The sequence below is a fragment of the Dermacentor albipictus genome, chromosome 3, assembly GCF_038994185.2.
Source record: "Dermacentor albipictus isolate Rhodes 1998 colony chromosome 3, USDA_Dalb.pri_finalv2, whole genome shotgun sequence".
Taxonomy (NCBI): Eukaryota; Metazoa; Arthropoda; class Arachnida; order Ixodida; family Ixodidae; genus Dermacentor; species Dermacentor albipictus.
The window spans coordinates 122,060,639-122,075,758 of record NC_091823.1 but is presented as its reverse complement, the minus strand read 5'-3'; the positions used below and the strand labels follow the sequence as shown (position 1 = coordinate 122,075,758).

General features: G+C 50.5%; 2 protein-coding genes across 2 annotated transcripts in view; one reads left to right on the top strand and one right to left on the bottom strand.

Moving 5' to 3' along the window:
• LOC139057747 (uncharacterized) overlaps positions 1-15,120 on the top strand; it is a 50,039-nt gene that overhangs the window by 22,975 nt on the left and 11,944 nt on the right. The gene's annotated exons all lie outside the window — the stretch shown is intronic.
• LOC139057571 (uncharacterized) overlaps positions 1-15,120 on the bottom strand; it is a 30,475-nt gene that overhangs the window by 9,116 nt on the left and 6,239 nt on the right. Inside the window, exons 3-4 of the mRNA XM_070536012.1 lie at positions 13,998-14,099; positions 10,785-10,890 (exon numbers count right to left, since the gene is read on the bottom strand). Coding sequence (XP_070392113.1) covers positions 10,785-10,890; positions 13,998-14,099 — 208 coding nt within the window. The remainder of the gene's footprint in view (positions 1-10,784; positions 10,891-13,997; positions 14,100-15,120) is intronic.

The window sequence follows — 15,120 nt, the reverse complement described above, 5'->3', positions numbered from 1 at the left end:
GGCTTGAAAACTACTCGGGCTGCCGAGGAAACACAAAAGGGCTGACTAACTATCAGCTCCCCCAAGACGTTACGGTCTCCTGCCAATTTGCGTCCTCGCGCCCCGCTTTCAACACAAACTCGATTGACCGCGTCGCCACTCCCCACCTGGTCTCGTCCTGCCACCTTGCGTTTCTTCGAACTGCACGCTGAGCTATGAAAAGAACTACGGAACGACGAGGAGTTTAACAGCCTCGTGCCCTTTGTCCGCGTCCGTGCAGAACATTCTTCGCGGTCCCCCTTGGACCTGTGGCTTGAACGTTCTGGATGCGTCAACATCGTCCTAGACGACCGCACCTTCTTCCTCGCGCCCTGCCCTTTTGGGTTTCTCGCCATCTTTGGCGGCGCTACATTAATTACCGACTTTCGGTCTTTACCGCGCTTCTTTTTACGGCGCTTTCTCTTTGCACTCGCTTTCATGTCGCCTCGTGCCTCGTGCTGGCCGGTACACATTTCGTCGGCCCGGATCGGTCTCTTACCCGCACAGTCTGAGTGATTCTCACTTAAATCAACCCTCTCTCTGCCTCGACTGGCGGACAGCTCAACCGACTCTGGCACAATGCAGCAGGCTTTACTCGAGTAAGACAACTCGCACTCTTGCGAACTGCCCTCTACTACATTGCCCAGCTCACGCTGTGCATCGGCACACAGCCCGTCGGTATCAATCGCTGTCTCACGCGCACAGTCCGAATGATTATTAACTGAACCATCCCTCTCTAGGCTATCTAGACTGGCGGAGAGCCGCACCGATCCCTGAACAATGCAGTTGTTTTCTCGTGAGCTACGGAGCTCGCCACCCTGAGAATTACCCTCAACTGCACCGCTCAGCTCGCACTTCACTTCTGCACGCAGATCTGGCTCTACATGGGTGCTCGCGTCTGTCGCGTCAACAGTACCCTTTTCCTCGCTAGCAACCTCGCTAACCTTACCAGCGACGCACACGCTCGGTAACTGTGCCAATTTGTTCGCAGCTGGCTTAGCTGTCTCTACAGTCATCTGTTGGCACAGCACCTCGTCGCTCTCCTTGCGGCCTTTAACGGCCTCTGTTGCCACTAAGGCATCGTTAGCAGCTAGCCTTTTCCCTTCACTTATGAATCGGCAGCCAATCTCACAGGCACTACTATTCTCGTCGGCTTTTGGCGAAACTCTGCTAGACACTTCCTCATTCTTTCGCTCTCTACTACCTGCAGAATTCTCAGACAGCCGTTGTCTCTGTGCCAATAACTGATCACAATACTGTATCTCTTTGATCAGTGCTGCCTTCTCTCTCTCATACTTTTGCTCACGCTCAAGCTTACGTTCCTGATACTGACGTTCGCGTTCATTCTCACGTTCGTGACGCTGACACCTAAGAGTAAGTTCTTGAAGCTCCTGCTTCCGTTGATTCTCGCGTTCTTCACGCGTACGCTCACTCCTAAGTTCACGAAGCTCCCGCAAACGTACACGACGCACACGCTCCCGTGGCTCCTGTATCACCTCCCAAGCAAGCTCAATGCTTTTGTCATCATTGCCACTATCGTTAATCGCCTTTATGATAGCTGGCGTTTTCATCCGTTCGTCCGCCTCAACTCCCAAATCGTCGCACACCAACAACAAGTCTAACCTCGTCAACCTTCTAAGATCCATGGCAGCTGCCCCGACAGGTGGTTAAAACTGTTTTCCTTAATTAATTTGTGCAAACACACAATGCAACAAATTCCCGATTCCCAGAACTATCAAAATTGAACACACAACCTTTGAGTCTGGCGAATCATAAGGAAAAAAACCACGCGCTCACTTACGGTTACAGCACCCTGCCATCCGGTTCATTCGTCCGCTGTTCCCGGTTCCTCCGGACTCCCTGGGTCGAAGGCTCGCTCCTTCTTCGCTACTCCCAGTTTCTTCGGACCTCTTTCGACGAAGGCTCTCTCTTCTTCGCTCTTCCCGGTTCCTTAGGATCTTTCTCGACGAAGGTTGATCCGTAGCGCTGCCACCAACTGTTGCATTCGGAGGCGATCCTACCGCTGCCAACCAGATGTAGGGGTTGGAGGACGGACTTCGGGATGAAAACCCAAACTTGGGAGGATTTATTCTACATCATATACAAGGAGAGGTGAGCAACAAGTAGCCGTCGTACAGACATTACGGGCCGGCAGCAACTCGGACACTGCGGCCCGCGGCAAGAAGTTCGAGAGAGGTGAATCAGGGAATCAGGGAATGTCCCAGAATGCTCAGGTCTCTCTGGAAGGCTTCTTATAAACCCTTCGAGCACTGTAAATCACGTCATGTTTGACCAATGGGAGAGTCCGCTCCGATGACGCCACTTTCAGCCAATGGTAGGCGCCCGTGTCGCGGTGTCACACCTGGCGGCTCTCTGTGGTCTTGCCTCGCAGACTGGCAATGCACTTCTAACGAGGAGAAGGGGAGGGCTGCTCATGCTCCATTGTCGGAGGCCCACCTGCTAATCCCGGCGGCGCACGAACTTGTTGGCACGTGAACTTGTTGCCTTAAACTTGTTTGCTCGGCCGCTCCTCTGGAATGTGCTTTCCTGCTTCGGCATTCCTCAATTAGCTGTGCTGCGACTCGAAGTGGTTTGGGGAACTCGAAGTAATCGCAGGAAACAGCTCCATATCTAACACTGGCCGGCTCGAGGTTTATCATTGAGACGGATCACTGCCCTCTCCAATGGCTGCAGACCATCTATCCCAAAAACGGCCGCCTCCTGCGCTGGAGCCTCGCTTTGCAACAATATTCCTTTGAGGTGCGTTACAAAAAGGGGAGTCTCAACGGTAACGCCGATGGCTTAAGTCGAGTCCCCTATAACGTCGGAATCAGCCTCAAAGTTATTTGTTACTGATGTTTTTCTTCCTGAGGCAGCATTTTTAACATATTGCTTTTGTTTAGTGTTTCAAAGTCATGACGTGCTTTCTAGTGCAATTTTCCCATTTGTGGACGCGTTCTGAGTGCTGCTAGACTACTGTAACGAACTAGGCAGTAGTATAAAAAGGGAAAGAGCCTGGCAGGGCTTAGTGAGGGTTGTGTCGTGCTTGCTGACTGAGCGGTTGAGTTTCGGCGTAGTTCTAACGCTTGCTGGGAACGAGAACAAAAATGGCAACTCCCCCGAAGTCACTTTGCAGTGTCCTGTGTGAACCAGAACTTGAGAACGAGGCCTTCTCGGTGCGCTGCGCTCAAGAAACGCCGAGAGACGACCGACTTCGGTTATGAGCATCATCGAGCGACATCCCTCCGGACAGCGGATGCAGTCCCCTAATCATCGGGATCTCGTTCTCCCGGCGGGGCGGCCTGTTACCTTTCGCCTGTGACGCGCGGTATAGCCGGCGCGGATGCAACGGACGCCGAGGCTTCGTTCAGAGCGGCGGACATTTTGGCCCGTTCAGCGCTGCTGCAACGCCTCCCCGCGAAGCGCGTCCAGGCATGTTTCAATGCCACGTGTCTTCGTGTGTGCGTGTGTGTGTGTGTGTGTGTGTGTGTGTGTGTGCATGTTGCTGCCCACGCTTGTCAAAGCGCGGCAGCCGGGGAGAGGAGCTCCCCAACTGTGAAGCGAAGAGGTCTGACCGGCGCCGGCCCGGCGGATGCGTCACTACTCGTCTCAACGTGCCCGAGCGGCGCCGTCACGTGCGCCCCATCGAGAGCCGTTCCTACTTGCCCTCAGCTCCGAGAGTATAAAAGCAGCAGCCCCCGGACGCCAAGAGAGAGGCTCCGATTTCTTCCGTCGAGTAACGTGCTCTCCCGTCTCTCCACTTCGGTCGACCTGACCGGCCGCTCTTTTGCGAAGCTAGAATAAACAAGTTGTTCTGTTAGCAGTCGACTCATGCTTTGCCAGGACCTTCGGATGCTTGCAGTTGTGCCCCAGGCCGCCAGGCCAACGCTACCCTTGGGGCTTGCGACCCAGATGCAACAGCTGTCAGGTTCGAGCTGAGCAGTGCGGTATTCGCGCGCGAGCGGAGGCTGGCGGCGAAAGAGACGGAGGGGTCGGCACTGCCCGACTTGCTTGTTAAGTGCTGACATTCCCGTAGCATATGATTAAGTGTGGCAACCTCGCCGCCAAGAAGAAAATGCGCAAACCACATCTTAACTTGAGGTGCATTCGTTCGCTTATGGCACTTTCGGCTCGTAACACATCTCTGAATTATTATTATTAAGGTAAACACGCTGGCGCCAAAGCGTACATCCTCATGTATTTCACCGTTGGTTCCAATCACGGTGACGTAAAGTCGTCACGCATTGAAACGCAACCCTGCGAGCACGTGGATTCTGATACACGCAGCGTCACTCGTGGACGAGCGAGGAATCAAGGTGCTGCACTGCGGTCTACCGCGAGAGAGAGAGAGCGTTTTGAGCGTATGGTTACAGCTTTCGGTTTCCAAAGAGAGGGACGGGGTCCCCATCGTAGTTGTATGGTCGCGAAAAGAGCGTCCACCAACAGGAGATTGCGTTTTCCTTTTATCAAAATTGACGCTATTGAAGCCACCAAGATATTCCAGCACTCTTCGCTTAGTCCTGCCGGCCATATCTTGCTGTCACCCTTGTTTTTTAGGTCGTGGGACTGTCACTGCATACTGTATCTAGTCGGACATGCACGCTTGCTGTAATGCCAATTGCCGAATCGTTGGTGTTCCATTCTGGCTGGCTTTGGATGGCTTGTCGTCTTTTAGTGCACCGCCACTGTTGCGGCCTCTCTTAATGAAATGAGCACAAAGTTCCCAAAAAGGTAGCTTACTTCCGAGGGCAGGAAACCATGTGGTGCGACACAACTGTTTCATCGATTTTATGACTGTGTTGGGAAAAACTTATTGTACTGTAAAATAGGGAGCGGTGGGGCTGTGGCTAGGAGAGACAATGACGACGAGAAAGAACAGCCTTCTTTCGGTGCTCGGTCGGCTAAACTACCTCTCGCTGCTCCAACGTTCTAGTCGCGAACGCTTGCTGCTCAAAGTGCTTCGCGAGATTTGGTGGAAGGTGCTGGACCTATTGCAAACCTGGAACTCCGAAGCCGGACGATCCCTGTCACATCTCCCATGCCTGAGGAGACTAGTCCTACCGCGCCACCCATGGCACCGCCTCCAATCGTCTGTCCTGGTGCGCCACGCCAACGGGATCCTCCCATATTCAATGGTACTGACGATCATGACGTAGAGGACTAGCTGTCCTCGTACGACCGAGTGAGTGCCCACAACAAATGGTCTGAAGCCGACAAGCTTGGCTACGTCCCATTCTACCTTTCTGGTGTCGCCCATCTTTGGTTCCGCAACCACGAGGCTGACTTTTCCACCTGGTCAGCATTCCGAACGGCACTTCAAGAAGTCTTTGGTCGCCCTGCTGTGCGCAAACTTCGGGCTGAACAACAGCTTCGCTGTCGTGCCCAACAAAAGGGCGAAACTTTTACGAGCTACATTGAAGATGTAGTTGACATCTGCCGGCGTATAGACCCAGATATGACCGAAGATGACAAGGTCAAGAACATCTTGAAAGGCACAGAAGACGACGCCTTCCAAATGCTCTTGAAAGGAATCCTCAGACGGTCAACGACATCATAACGCTTTGCCAGAGCTATGAGGAGCTGCGCAAACAGCGGCTTTCTACGCGCCGAGCTCTCGCTCCGGACGTCGCGCTTTCAGCTCTGAGTGGTGGCGTCACTTCGGCTCCTTGCAGTTCTGAAATTTTCGACAGAATCAAGCAATTTGTACGAGAAGAAGTGGCGCGTCAACTCTCTTCTGCCAGTCGCTCCAGCCTCAGAGCCGCGCTTGTCTCCAGATCTCCGTCACCTGATACAAGAACAAATCGCTAACGCAGTACCACTTGCTCATCAACCGCTTCCTACGCCGGTGCCACTTACGTACGCTGCCGTTGTCGCTAATCCAAGGCCTCCTTCTGCAGGTAATCGATCCAGACTTACCAGTGCCTTTCCCTCACCTCCGCAAGCAGCTGCAACATATTCTCCTGCCCCCCCAAGCAGCTACTGACCGCCACAGCAGCCCGTGCGCCCACCTCGCCAATATTTCCAACAGTCTACGCCCACTCTTCTCAATCCATGGCGCACCCATGACAATCGGCCTATCTGTTATTCGTGTGGCCTACCTGGGCATGTAGCACGGCTTTGCCGCCGGCGTGGATGGTATCCTTCGGATTCTCCGAGGGCACAAAGTAACGGTTTCGACTCTCCGTCCCGTTCCGCTACTGCCGCTCAGCCCTTCGAAGCCTCGTCTCCTCTTGCCCGACCCTTCAATACCCATCGGTCTCCGTCTCCCCGTCGGCGTTCTCTGTCGCCGCTTATCCGTCGTCCTGAAGCTATCCGAGAGGAAAACTAAGGACCGCAGTTTCGGAAGCAAGAACTGCGATCTCAGCGAACTCCTCAAGACCTCATTTATTTCCTGCGAACGTCCTTGAAGTTTATGGAGAAGACATTGCCGTTCATGCGCTTGTAGACACGGGAGCAGCAATATCAGTGATTTCGGACCAGCTTCGTCTTGCCCTTAGAAAAGTCGCGACGACTTATTCAGCCATTTCATTACGTACAGCAAGCGCTGCGCCGATTGAACCCTTAGGGAAGTGTACCGTGCGTATTGTTATAAGCGGCGCTTTATACCATATTGAGTTCGTTGTTCTGCCTCGCTGCTCCCATGCCATGATTTTAGGATGGGACTTTCTGTCCTCTCGTCACGCCGTTATAGATTGTGCCCGTGCTGAACTCGCGCTGTCGCCATTCGGCACCAACGTTTTTGAAGATACTGATGACACTTCCAGTCGTGTGTTCGTCCCCGCCGACACCGAGATTCCTCCATACTCTGCCGCACTTGTACCCGTTTCCTGCGTTGGGTTTTCCGACTCCACAGTTCTTTTCACGCCGTCTAAGCTTGTTGCTCGCCGCCATCCTTTCTTGCTTCCTTTTGCCCTTCTTGCCATTCGACAAGGTTCGAGGTTCCTTGCCCTGCTAGGCTGCTCCACAATGAGTGTCTTGGTTATGCCGACGAAATCGAACCAAGCTTCCTTTACGATGTGCCGGACGACCAGGCTTCTCCTCCCGTTGACGCTCTGGCCCTTCAGGTTTCTCCTACCACGCCGCCGTGTGACCCAACATTTTACCAGAGTATTGATCCCAACCTCACTCCAGCGCAGCACGCCCAGATCGCCCATCTTCTAGACCACTTTCGCACGTCATTCGACCTACAACAATCTCGCTTAGGCCGTACTTCCACTGCTGTCCATCACATCAACTCCGGCAACCATGCGCCTTTACGCCACAGGCCGTATCGTGTATCCGCCACGGAGCGTAGCGTGATCGCTGAGCAAGTTACAGACATGCTCCAACGCGGCGTCATACAACCTTCGCACAGTCCCTGGGCTTCTCCTGTAGTGCTGGTAAAAAAGAAAGATGGCACAATTCGCTTTTGCGTGGACTACCGGCGACTTAATAAGATCACACGCAAGGACGTTTATCCGCTACCCCGTATTGACGACGCGCTAGACTGCCTCCAAGGCGCTGAATTCTACTCATCCTTAGACTTACGATCCTGGTACTGGCAAGTGCCCGTGGCTGAGTCAGACCGTCCGAAAATGGCCTTCATCACACCTGACGGTTTATTTGAATTCACCGTGATGCCATGTGGCCTGTGTAATGCGCCTGCCACATTTGAAAGAATGATGGACAACGTCTTGCGCGGCCTCAAATGGCAGATATGCCTGTGTTATCTGGACGACATCGTTATCTTTTCACTGGACTTTCCTTCCCACTTACTTCGACTTGAACGCGTCCTAAAGTGCATCGCCGATGCTGGCCTCCAGCTTAACTTGAAGAAGTCTCACTTCGCTGCCCGGCAGCTGCATGGTCATCCTCGGCCATGTCGTGTCGAAATAATAATAATATATAGGGTTTTACGTGCCAAAACCACTTTCTGATTATGACGCACGCCGTAGTGGGGGACTCCGGAAATTTTTGACCACCTGGGGTTCTTTAACGTGCACCTAAATCTAAGTACACGGGTGTTTTCGCATTTCGCCCCCACCGAAATGCGGCCGCCGTGGCCAGGATTCGATCCCGCGACCTCGTGCTCAGCAGCCTAACACCATAGCCACTGAGCAACCACGGCGGGTGTCGTGTCGAAAGAAGGTGTACTTCCTGATCTGGCGAAACTACAAGCTGTTGCCCAGTTTCACCGACCAACGACTTTGAAAGAACTGCGCAGCTTCATTGGATTAGCGTCATACTTTCGCCGTTTCATCCGCAATTTTGCCAGTATAATAGCACCACTAACGCAGCTTCTTCATGGTGGCCCCAACCTTTCAACCTGGTCACCGGATTGCGATGCCGCCTTCACAAAGCTGCGTCGTCTCTTGACGTCACCACCAATCCTGCGCCATTTCGACCCCAGTGCTCCAACTGAAATACACGCGGATGCCAGTGGCGTTGGCCTTCTCGCTTAGAGAAAGGCTGGCTTCAATGAGTACGTCGTTGCCTTCGCCAGTCGTGCACTCACTAAACCTGAATCGAACTATTCTGTCACAGAAAAGGAATGCCTGGCTGTAATTTGGGCCATAACCAAATTCCGTCCGTATCTTTATGGCCGCCCGTTTGACGTCATAACTGATCACCATTCGCTGTGCTGGCTGTCATCCTTAAAAGAACCGTCCGGTCGTCTTGCTCGATGGGCCCTTCGACTGCAGGAGTATGACATTCGCGTACTGTATCGTTCTGGCCGAAAACATTCGGATGCGGATGCCCTGTCTCGTTCGCCACTAACAGACGAGGCTAGCTTCCCGAATGCCTCATTGTCCGAGTCTTCCCTTGCTGCCACGGACATTCTTCTGGAGCAGAAGAAAGACCCATGGATTGTGTCCATGCTGCGTTTTTTGTCCAGCCCATCGACACCCACTAACAATCGCGCATTACGTCGCCAAGCACATCACTTCTCCATTCGCGACGGGCTCCTGTACCGTCGCAACTACATCCAGGACGGCCGCAAATGGTTGCTTGTCATCCCGCGACACCTGCATTCGGATATTTGCGCAGCGTTCCACGACGATCCCCAGCGCGCGCATGCAGGGGTACTGAAGACAAACGCGCGTCTACGCCTTCGTTACTACTGGCGGGGGATGTTTCGATTCATGCATAATTATGTCCGCTCCTGTTTGGTTTGCCAACGCCGTAAAGATCCCCCTCGTCGTTCAACCGCCCCATTGCAGCCTTTGCCTTGCCCAGCACGTGCTTTTGATCGAGTAGGCATCGACATTTATGGACCTCTGCCAACCACACCAGATGACAATCGCTGGGTAATCGTGGCCATGGACCATCTTACGCGCTATGCGGAAACTTCCCCTTTGTCCAGCGCTTCTGCACGTGACGTCGCCTGGTTTCTCCTGCGCCACATCATCCTTCGCCACGGAGCTCCCAGGGAATTACTCAGTGACAGAGGCCGCGTCTTCCTTTCCCACGTCATCGAGGCTCTCCTCAAAGAATGCCGCATCATTCATCGCACCACTGCTGCGTATCATCCGCAGACTAATGGCATGACCGAGCGCTTTAATCGCACTTTTGGTGACATGCTGGCCATGTACGTTGCATCCGACCAAACCAAATGGGACCATGTTCTACCTTTTCTGACCTACGCTTACAGCACCGCCACGCAGACTACCACGGGATTTTCGCCCTTCTTTCTCCTGTACGGACGCGAACCTTTTTCCACAATGGATACTATCCTTCCGTACCGCCCTGACTCCACGGAAACAACTACCCTATCCGAAGCTGCTGCACACGCAGAAGAGTGTCGCAAGCTTTCCCGTATATTTACGTCAGAAGACCAGCAACGCCAGAAGCACCATAGAGAAAGCCCCAATGCTCCTGTATCCTATGCTCCTGGCTCGCTAGTGTGGCTTTGGGTTCCACCCTCTACCACTGGACTGTCACCGAAACTCGCGTCGAAGTACCAAGGCCCATACCGCGTGATCAAACCAACGTCTCCAGTCAACTATATTGTGGAACCCCTCGAGCTACCTTTGGATCATCGCCGTCGTGGACGCGAAATTGTGCATGCCCAGCGTCTCAAGCCATACTATGATCCGCCTGTGCTGTCCTGCCCGTAGGTCACCGGGACGGCTTCCTTTTCCGTGGGGGAGATAACTGTACTGTAAAATAGGGAGCAGTGGGGCTGTGGCTAGGAGAGAGACAACGACGACGAGAAAGAACAACCTTGTTTCGGTGCTCGGTCGGCTAAACTACCTCTCGCTGCTCCAACGTTCTAGTCGCGAACGCTTGCTGCTCAAAGTGCTTCGCGACATTATAATTATCATGACTGTTGCTATTTTTTTTATTTGTCCACAATCACCTGTACTCTTCATTTTCAAGGTGTTTACGGTAATGAATCTTCCTGAACGCGGCATCTCACTGAATAGGCTTAAAGTATACTGCGTGTGAATATCAGACAAGAAGTAGCGCGGTCTTGCAGCAAACACGAGTACCATTATTGTGTCTCTCTTGCTGCTACCATTACGACTGGAACCGAATATGAGGAGAAATAAAATTGCGTGTGGCTCCATTGCTGGCTGAAATTGCTTCGTCCGCGGTGACTATTCCTTGCGCATCCACTAGAGAAATGTAATCCAAATGGCAGGGTTTTATACTGGTGCTGTGTTTCGCAACAGGTGCATGTCTCTTAGACGGGAAAAGGAAGAAATTTGGAATAATAAGAAAGCAATACTAGCCAAGGAAATGTATTCTGCCATTCCTTGACCGTGCCAGATGGCTGCGCTCACCTGGACATTTGAGCCTGAGGGGGCGGCACTTGGTACCAAAATGGCGCCGCTCCTGCGTTGGTTGGGGGGGGGGGGGGGGGCGTAGGCCACCTGTTGTGCCGGCCATCTGCAGCGTAGCACGAATGCAGTCAGTACCAATTGTCAAACGGGTCCGTAAGCATCAAACAAGTTACTATCGAGCATACTATGACTTGCTCCACAGGAACGATCGTAATGTTACAACACGTAACTAGTACACAACTTTCAGTAATCGTATGGCATTCTAAGGGAGAGAGGGACAAATAATTCAGTTACCTATTGTAACATCGTCATCTTTACCGTTGGGAAGCAGCTCCTTTTTCGCTACTGTCTGCAATCTCCAAAGACGTGATCTTCACTCACTCGCACAGTGACCAATTGGATTGACACGATAGACCGTATGGACTGGCCTGAGTGGGCTGGAATGATTCGATCAATCAACCGACTTACCCTCCGACCGACCGGCGAACGTAGCGAACGTAATGACCGCCAAACTGAAAGCCGCTAGGAAAGTCGTCTGCCATATATGCGCCATTCTGGGTTAAAAGCCCGTTCAGTAACTATGGCATCAGTCTGTGACTGGCGTTTAAAGTAGAGAAAGGAAAAAAAATACTTGAAATTTTCTTCAGCTGCATACTCTGTGAGAAGCGTTCACTTGCCAAACAGTCGGAATGCGCTACATTGATTATTACTTATACACACAGAGGAAGGCTGCCCTGCAGTTTTGCTGGGAAAAATAAAACTGATTTCTAGTGCAGCCAAAAGAAAGTGCGCAAAAGCTCTGTGAAAGATGTTGATACCAGTTCTCTGATATACCTGTTGCCGCTGAGTAACTACACAAAAGCTTAAGGGTTTATAGTTAATTCAATCACACATAGTATGCGGGGATCATTTGCAGCTCATATTTGTGGTGCAGCGTTGCAAAATCCGTTAGGCATTGAATTTGCGCAGTGTTTGGCGGAGTTTGTTTCTTTCGCTCAATTTACTGAATACATTTTGAGCTTCAGAAAAGAACTTGGAGGTCACTTTTTTCTAAAGAGCCAAACCGAGAAGAAAATGCGCAAACCACCTCTTAACTTTACGTGCATTCGTTTGATCATGGCACTTTCGGCTGGTCACACATTTCTGAATTAATATTACGGGAAACACGCTAGCACCAAAGCGTACATCCTCATGTATTTCACTATTGTTTCCAATCACGATGACGTAATGTTCTCACGCATTGAAACGCGACACTGCGAGCGCGTGGCTGGATGGATGGATGGATGGATGTTATGAGCGTCCCCTTTGGAACGGGGAGGTGGGTTGCGCCACCAAGCTCTTGCTATTATACTGCCTAATGTCCTATCTAAGTTAAACAATAAAAAATACAAAAATAAACACTATGAACTCCCACAACCAAATTTTCTGATCCCCTATTGCTAACTGTGCTATTGTATGTCTCCGTTTTTTGTCGTTTCCCTACTTTTCGTCCACCAATCCTCCAATCGCCTCTCACTAATGCCTATTGCGGAGATGTTTACTTTTCCACGGCTCCCGCTGAACCCAAGGGCTTCAAGGAGGCCAGTGGTGCCTAAATCGCCCGCTGGGTAGACGTCTCCACATTCGAATAAAACATGATCCACAGTTTCCCTAGCTTTACCGCAGCGAGCACATGCTTCTTGTTCCTTCTTATATCTCGCTTTATAGATGTGTGTTTTAAGGCATCCCGATATCGCTTCGAAGAGTAATGAGACTCCCTCTGAGTTATCATGAATTGTTTCATTCCTGATTTCGTTTTTTCCTCTTAAGTAGTTACTCATGGCAGGTTTTCTTTCCATTGACGCAACCCATGAGATTATTTCAGCCTCTGACTTTCCGCTTGACCGTCTTTTTTGCTGTGTTGCCCACCCTACAGCCAACATACTTGCTGGTAAGCTTCCCAGTTCTTTTCTTCCATTGTGAATCAATGATTTTCTTGTACTGATACCTTAACACTCCCCCAGTCCATTTACTTTCTTCCATATTCCTCAGGCGTTCTTCATACTCAATTTTACTGCGAGCTTCCCTCACTTCAAAACTAGGCCAGCTCATATCACGCACAACTTCATTTGTAGTCTTCCCGTGAGCGCCCAATGCGAGGCGACCCACTGACCTTTGGTTCCCATCGAGTCCTGATTGTACGCCTGATTTAAAGCAAACAACCTTCTGATACACGCAGCGCCACCCGTGGCCGAGCGAGGAGTCAAGGAGTTGCATTGCGGTATATCGCAAGAGTGAGAGCGTATTGAGCCTATGTTTGCTGCTTTCTGTTCCCAATGAGAGGGACGGGGTTCCCAACCTAGTTGTATGGTCGCCCATAGAGCGTCCACCAACAAGAGATTTCGTCTTCCTTTCATCAAAATTGACGCTATTAAAGCCACCAATAATTCCAGCAATCTGCGCTTTGTCCTGCCGGCCATAGCTTGCTGTCACCCTTGTTTTTTAGGTAATGCTTTTGTCACTGCTTACTGTATCTAGTCGCACGTGGACGATTGCTGTAACGCCAATTGTCCAATCGTTGGTGTGCTATTCTGGCTGGCTTTGGATGGCTTGTGATCTTTTAGTGCACCGTCACTGTTGCTGCCTCTCTTGATGAAATGAGCACAAAGTTCCCAAAAAGGCAGCTTACTTCCCATGGTAGGAAACCATGTGGGGTGAAGCAGCTGTTTCATCGCTTTTATGATTGCGTTGTCAATTCCTGATAATTATCATCGTCATTGTTGCTATTTTCTTTATTTGTTCACAATCATCTTTCCTCTTCTTCATTTTAAAGGTGCTTATGGTAATTAACCTCCCAGAACGCGGAATTTCACTGAAGAAGCTTAGGGTTTACTGCGTGTGAATATCAGACAGAAAGTAGCGCGGTGTTGCAAGGAAACACGAGCACATTTATTGTGTCTCTCTTGCCGCGTACCATTACTACTGGAACCCAATATTAGGAGAGATAAAATAGCGTGTGGCTTCACTGCTGGCTGAAATATCTTCATGCGCCGTGTCTGTTCCTTGCGCTAGAGGAAAGCAATCCAAATGGCAGGGTTATATACTGGTGCTGTGTTTCGCAACATGCGCAGGTCTTTTAGACGGGAAAAGAAAGAAATTCGGAATAGTGAGAAAGCAATACTAGCCAAGAAAAATGATTCTGCCATTCGTTGACCGTGGCGGATGGCTGCTCACCCTTGTCCTGGGAATGTGGTGGCTACGTCGGGAGAGAAGGTGCCTGGCCACCAACTCGGGTTTGCCACTACTGGCTGACCTCACGTCGTCATTGTCGAAGGGCTGCGTAACATGAATGCAGAGAGCACAAATTGTCAAACGGATCCATAAGCATCAAATAAGTTACTATCGAGCGTACCATCACTTTTCCACCGGAAGGGTCTTAATGTTACAAAACGTAACTAGTGCACAACTTTCAGTAATCGTTTGGCATTCTAAGGGAGGGAGGGGCAAATTATTCCAGTTAGCTATTGTAACATTATCACCTTTACCGTTGGGAAACAGCTCCTGTTTCGCTACGGTCTACAATCTCCAAAGGCGTGATGTTCACTCACTCGCATCCTGACCAATTGGATTGACTCGATAGACTGAATGGACTGGACTGAGAATGGACTGACTGAGGACACAACAATTTTTCTTCACAGTCATCATTATGAAACTCTTGAAAGTAAAATTATAATGGAGCTCTAGGCGATTTACACAAGTGGAGCATAATAAATTCGCTTGAAATTAACATAGATAAAACAAAAGCTATTATCTTCACACCTCGACAGTCCCCTGCAACGCCCACTTTGAATATAATCTTAGGGAATTCACGCATAGAAATTGTTGACTCAGTAAAGTCACTTGGTGTAATTTTCCAAAAGCATATGTCCTGGGACATCCATGTTAACCACGTTGCCACGCAAATTGCAAAGGCAGTAGGAATTCTGGCGAAATTCAAGTTCCACTTACCAACAGCTGTGAAACTTCATATTTATAACGCACTACTTTTTTCACATTTGAATTATTGCTGTCTAGTATGGGGCACAACCACGTTAACGAATCTGAACCAGTTGCTTATGTGGCAAAAGAAAGCACTTCGTCACATTGCATGCATTGAAAGTACTGCGCACACAAGACCTCTATTTTTAAAATACAATCTTGTAACTGTGCATAAATTATACCCTCTAAATCTAGCCAGAAAATATAAATATGATTCAGACGGTCTTCTACGTACACTTTCAGAGTTGACACCACTCACAAGGTCTTATAATTCACGCATAGATGATACCTGGAAAATACCCTTTACACGCCTTATGTT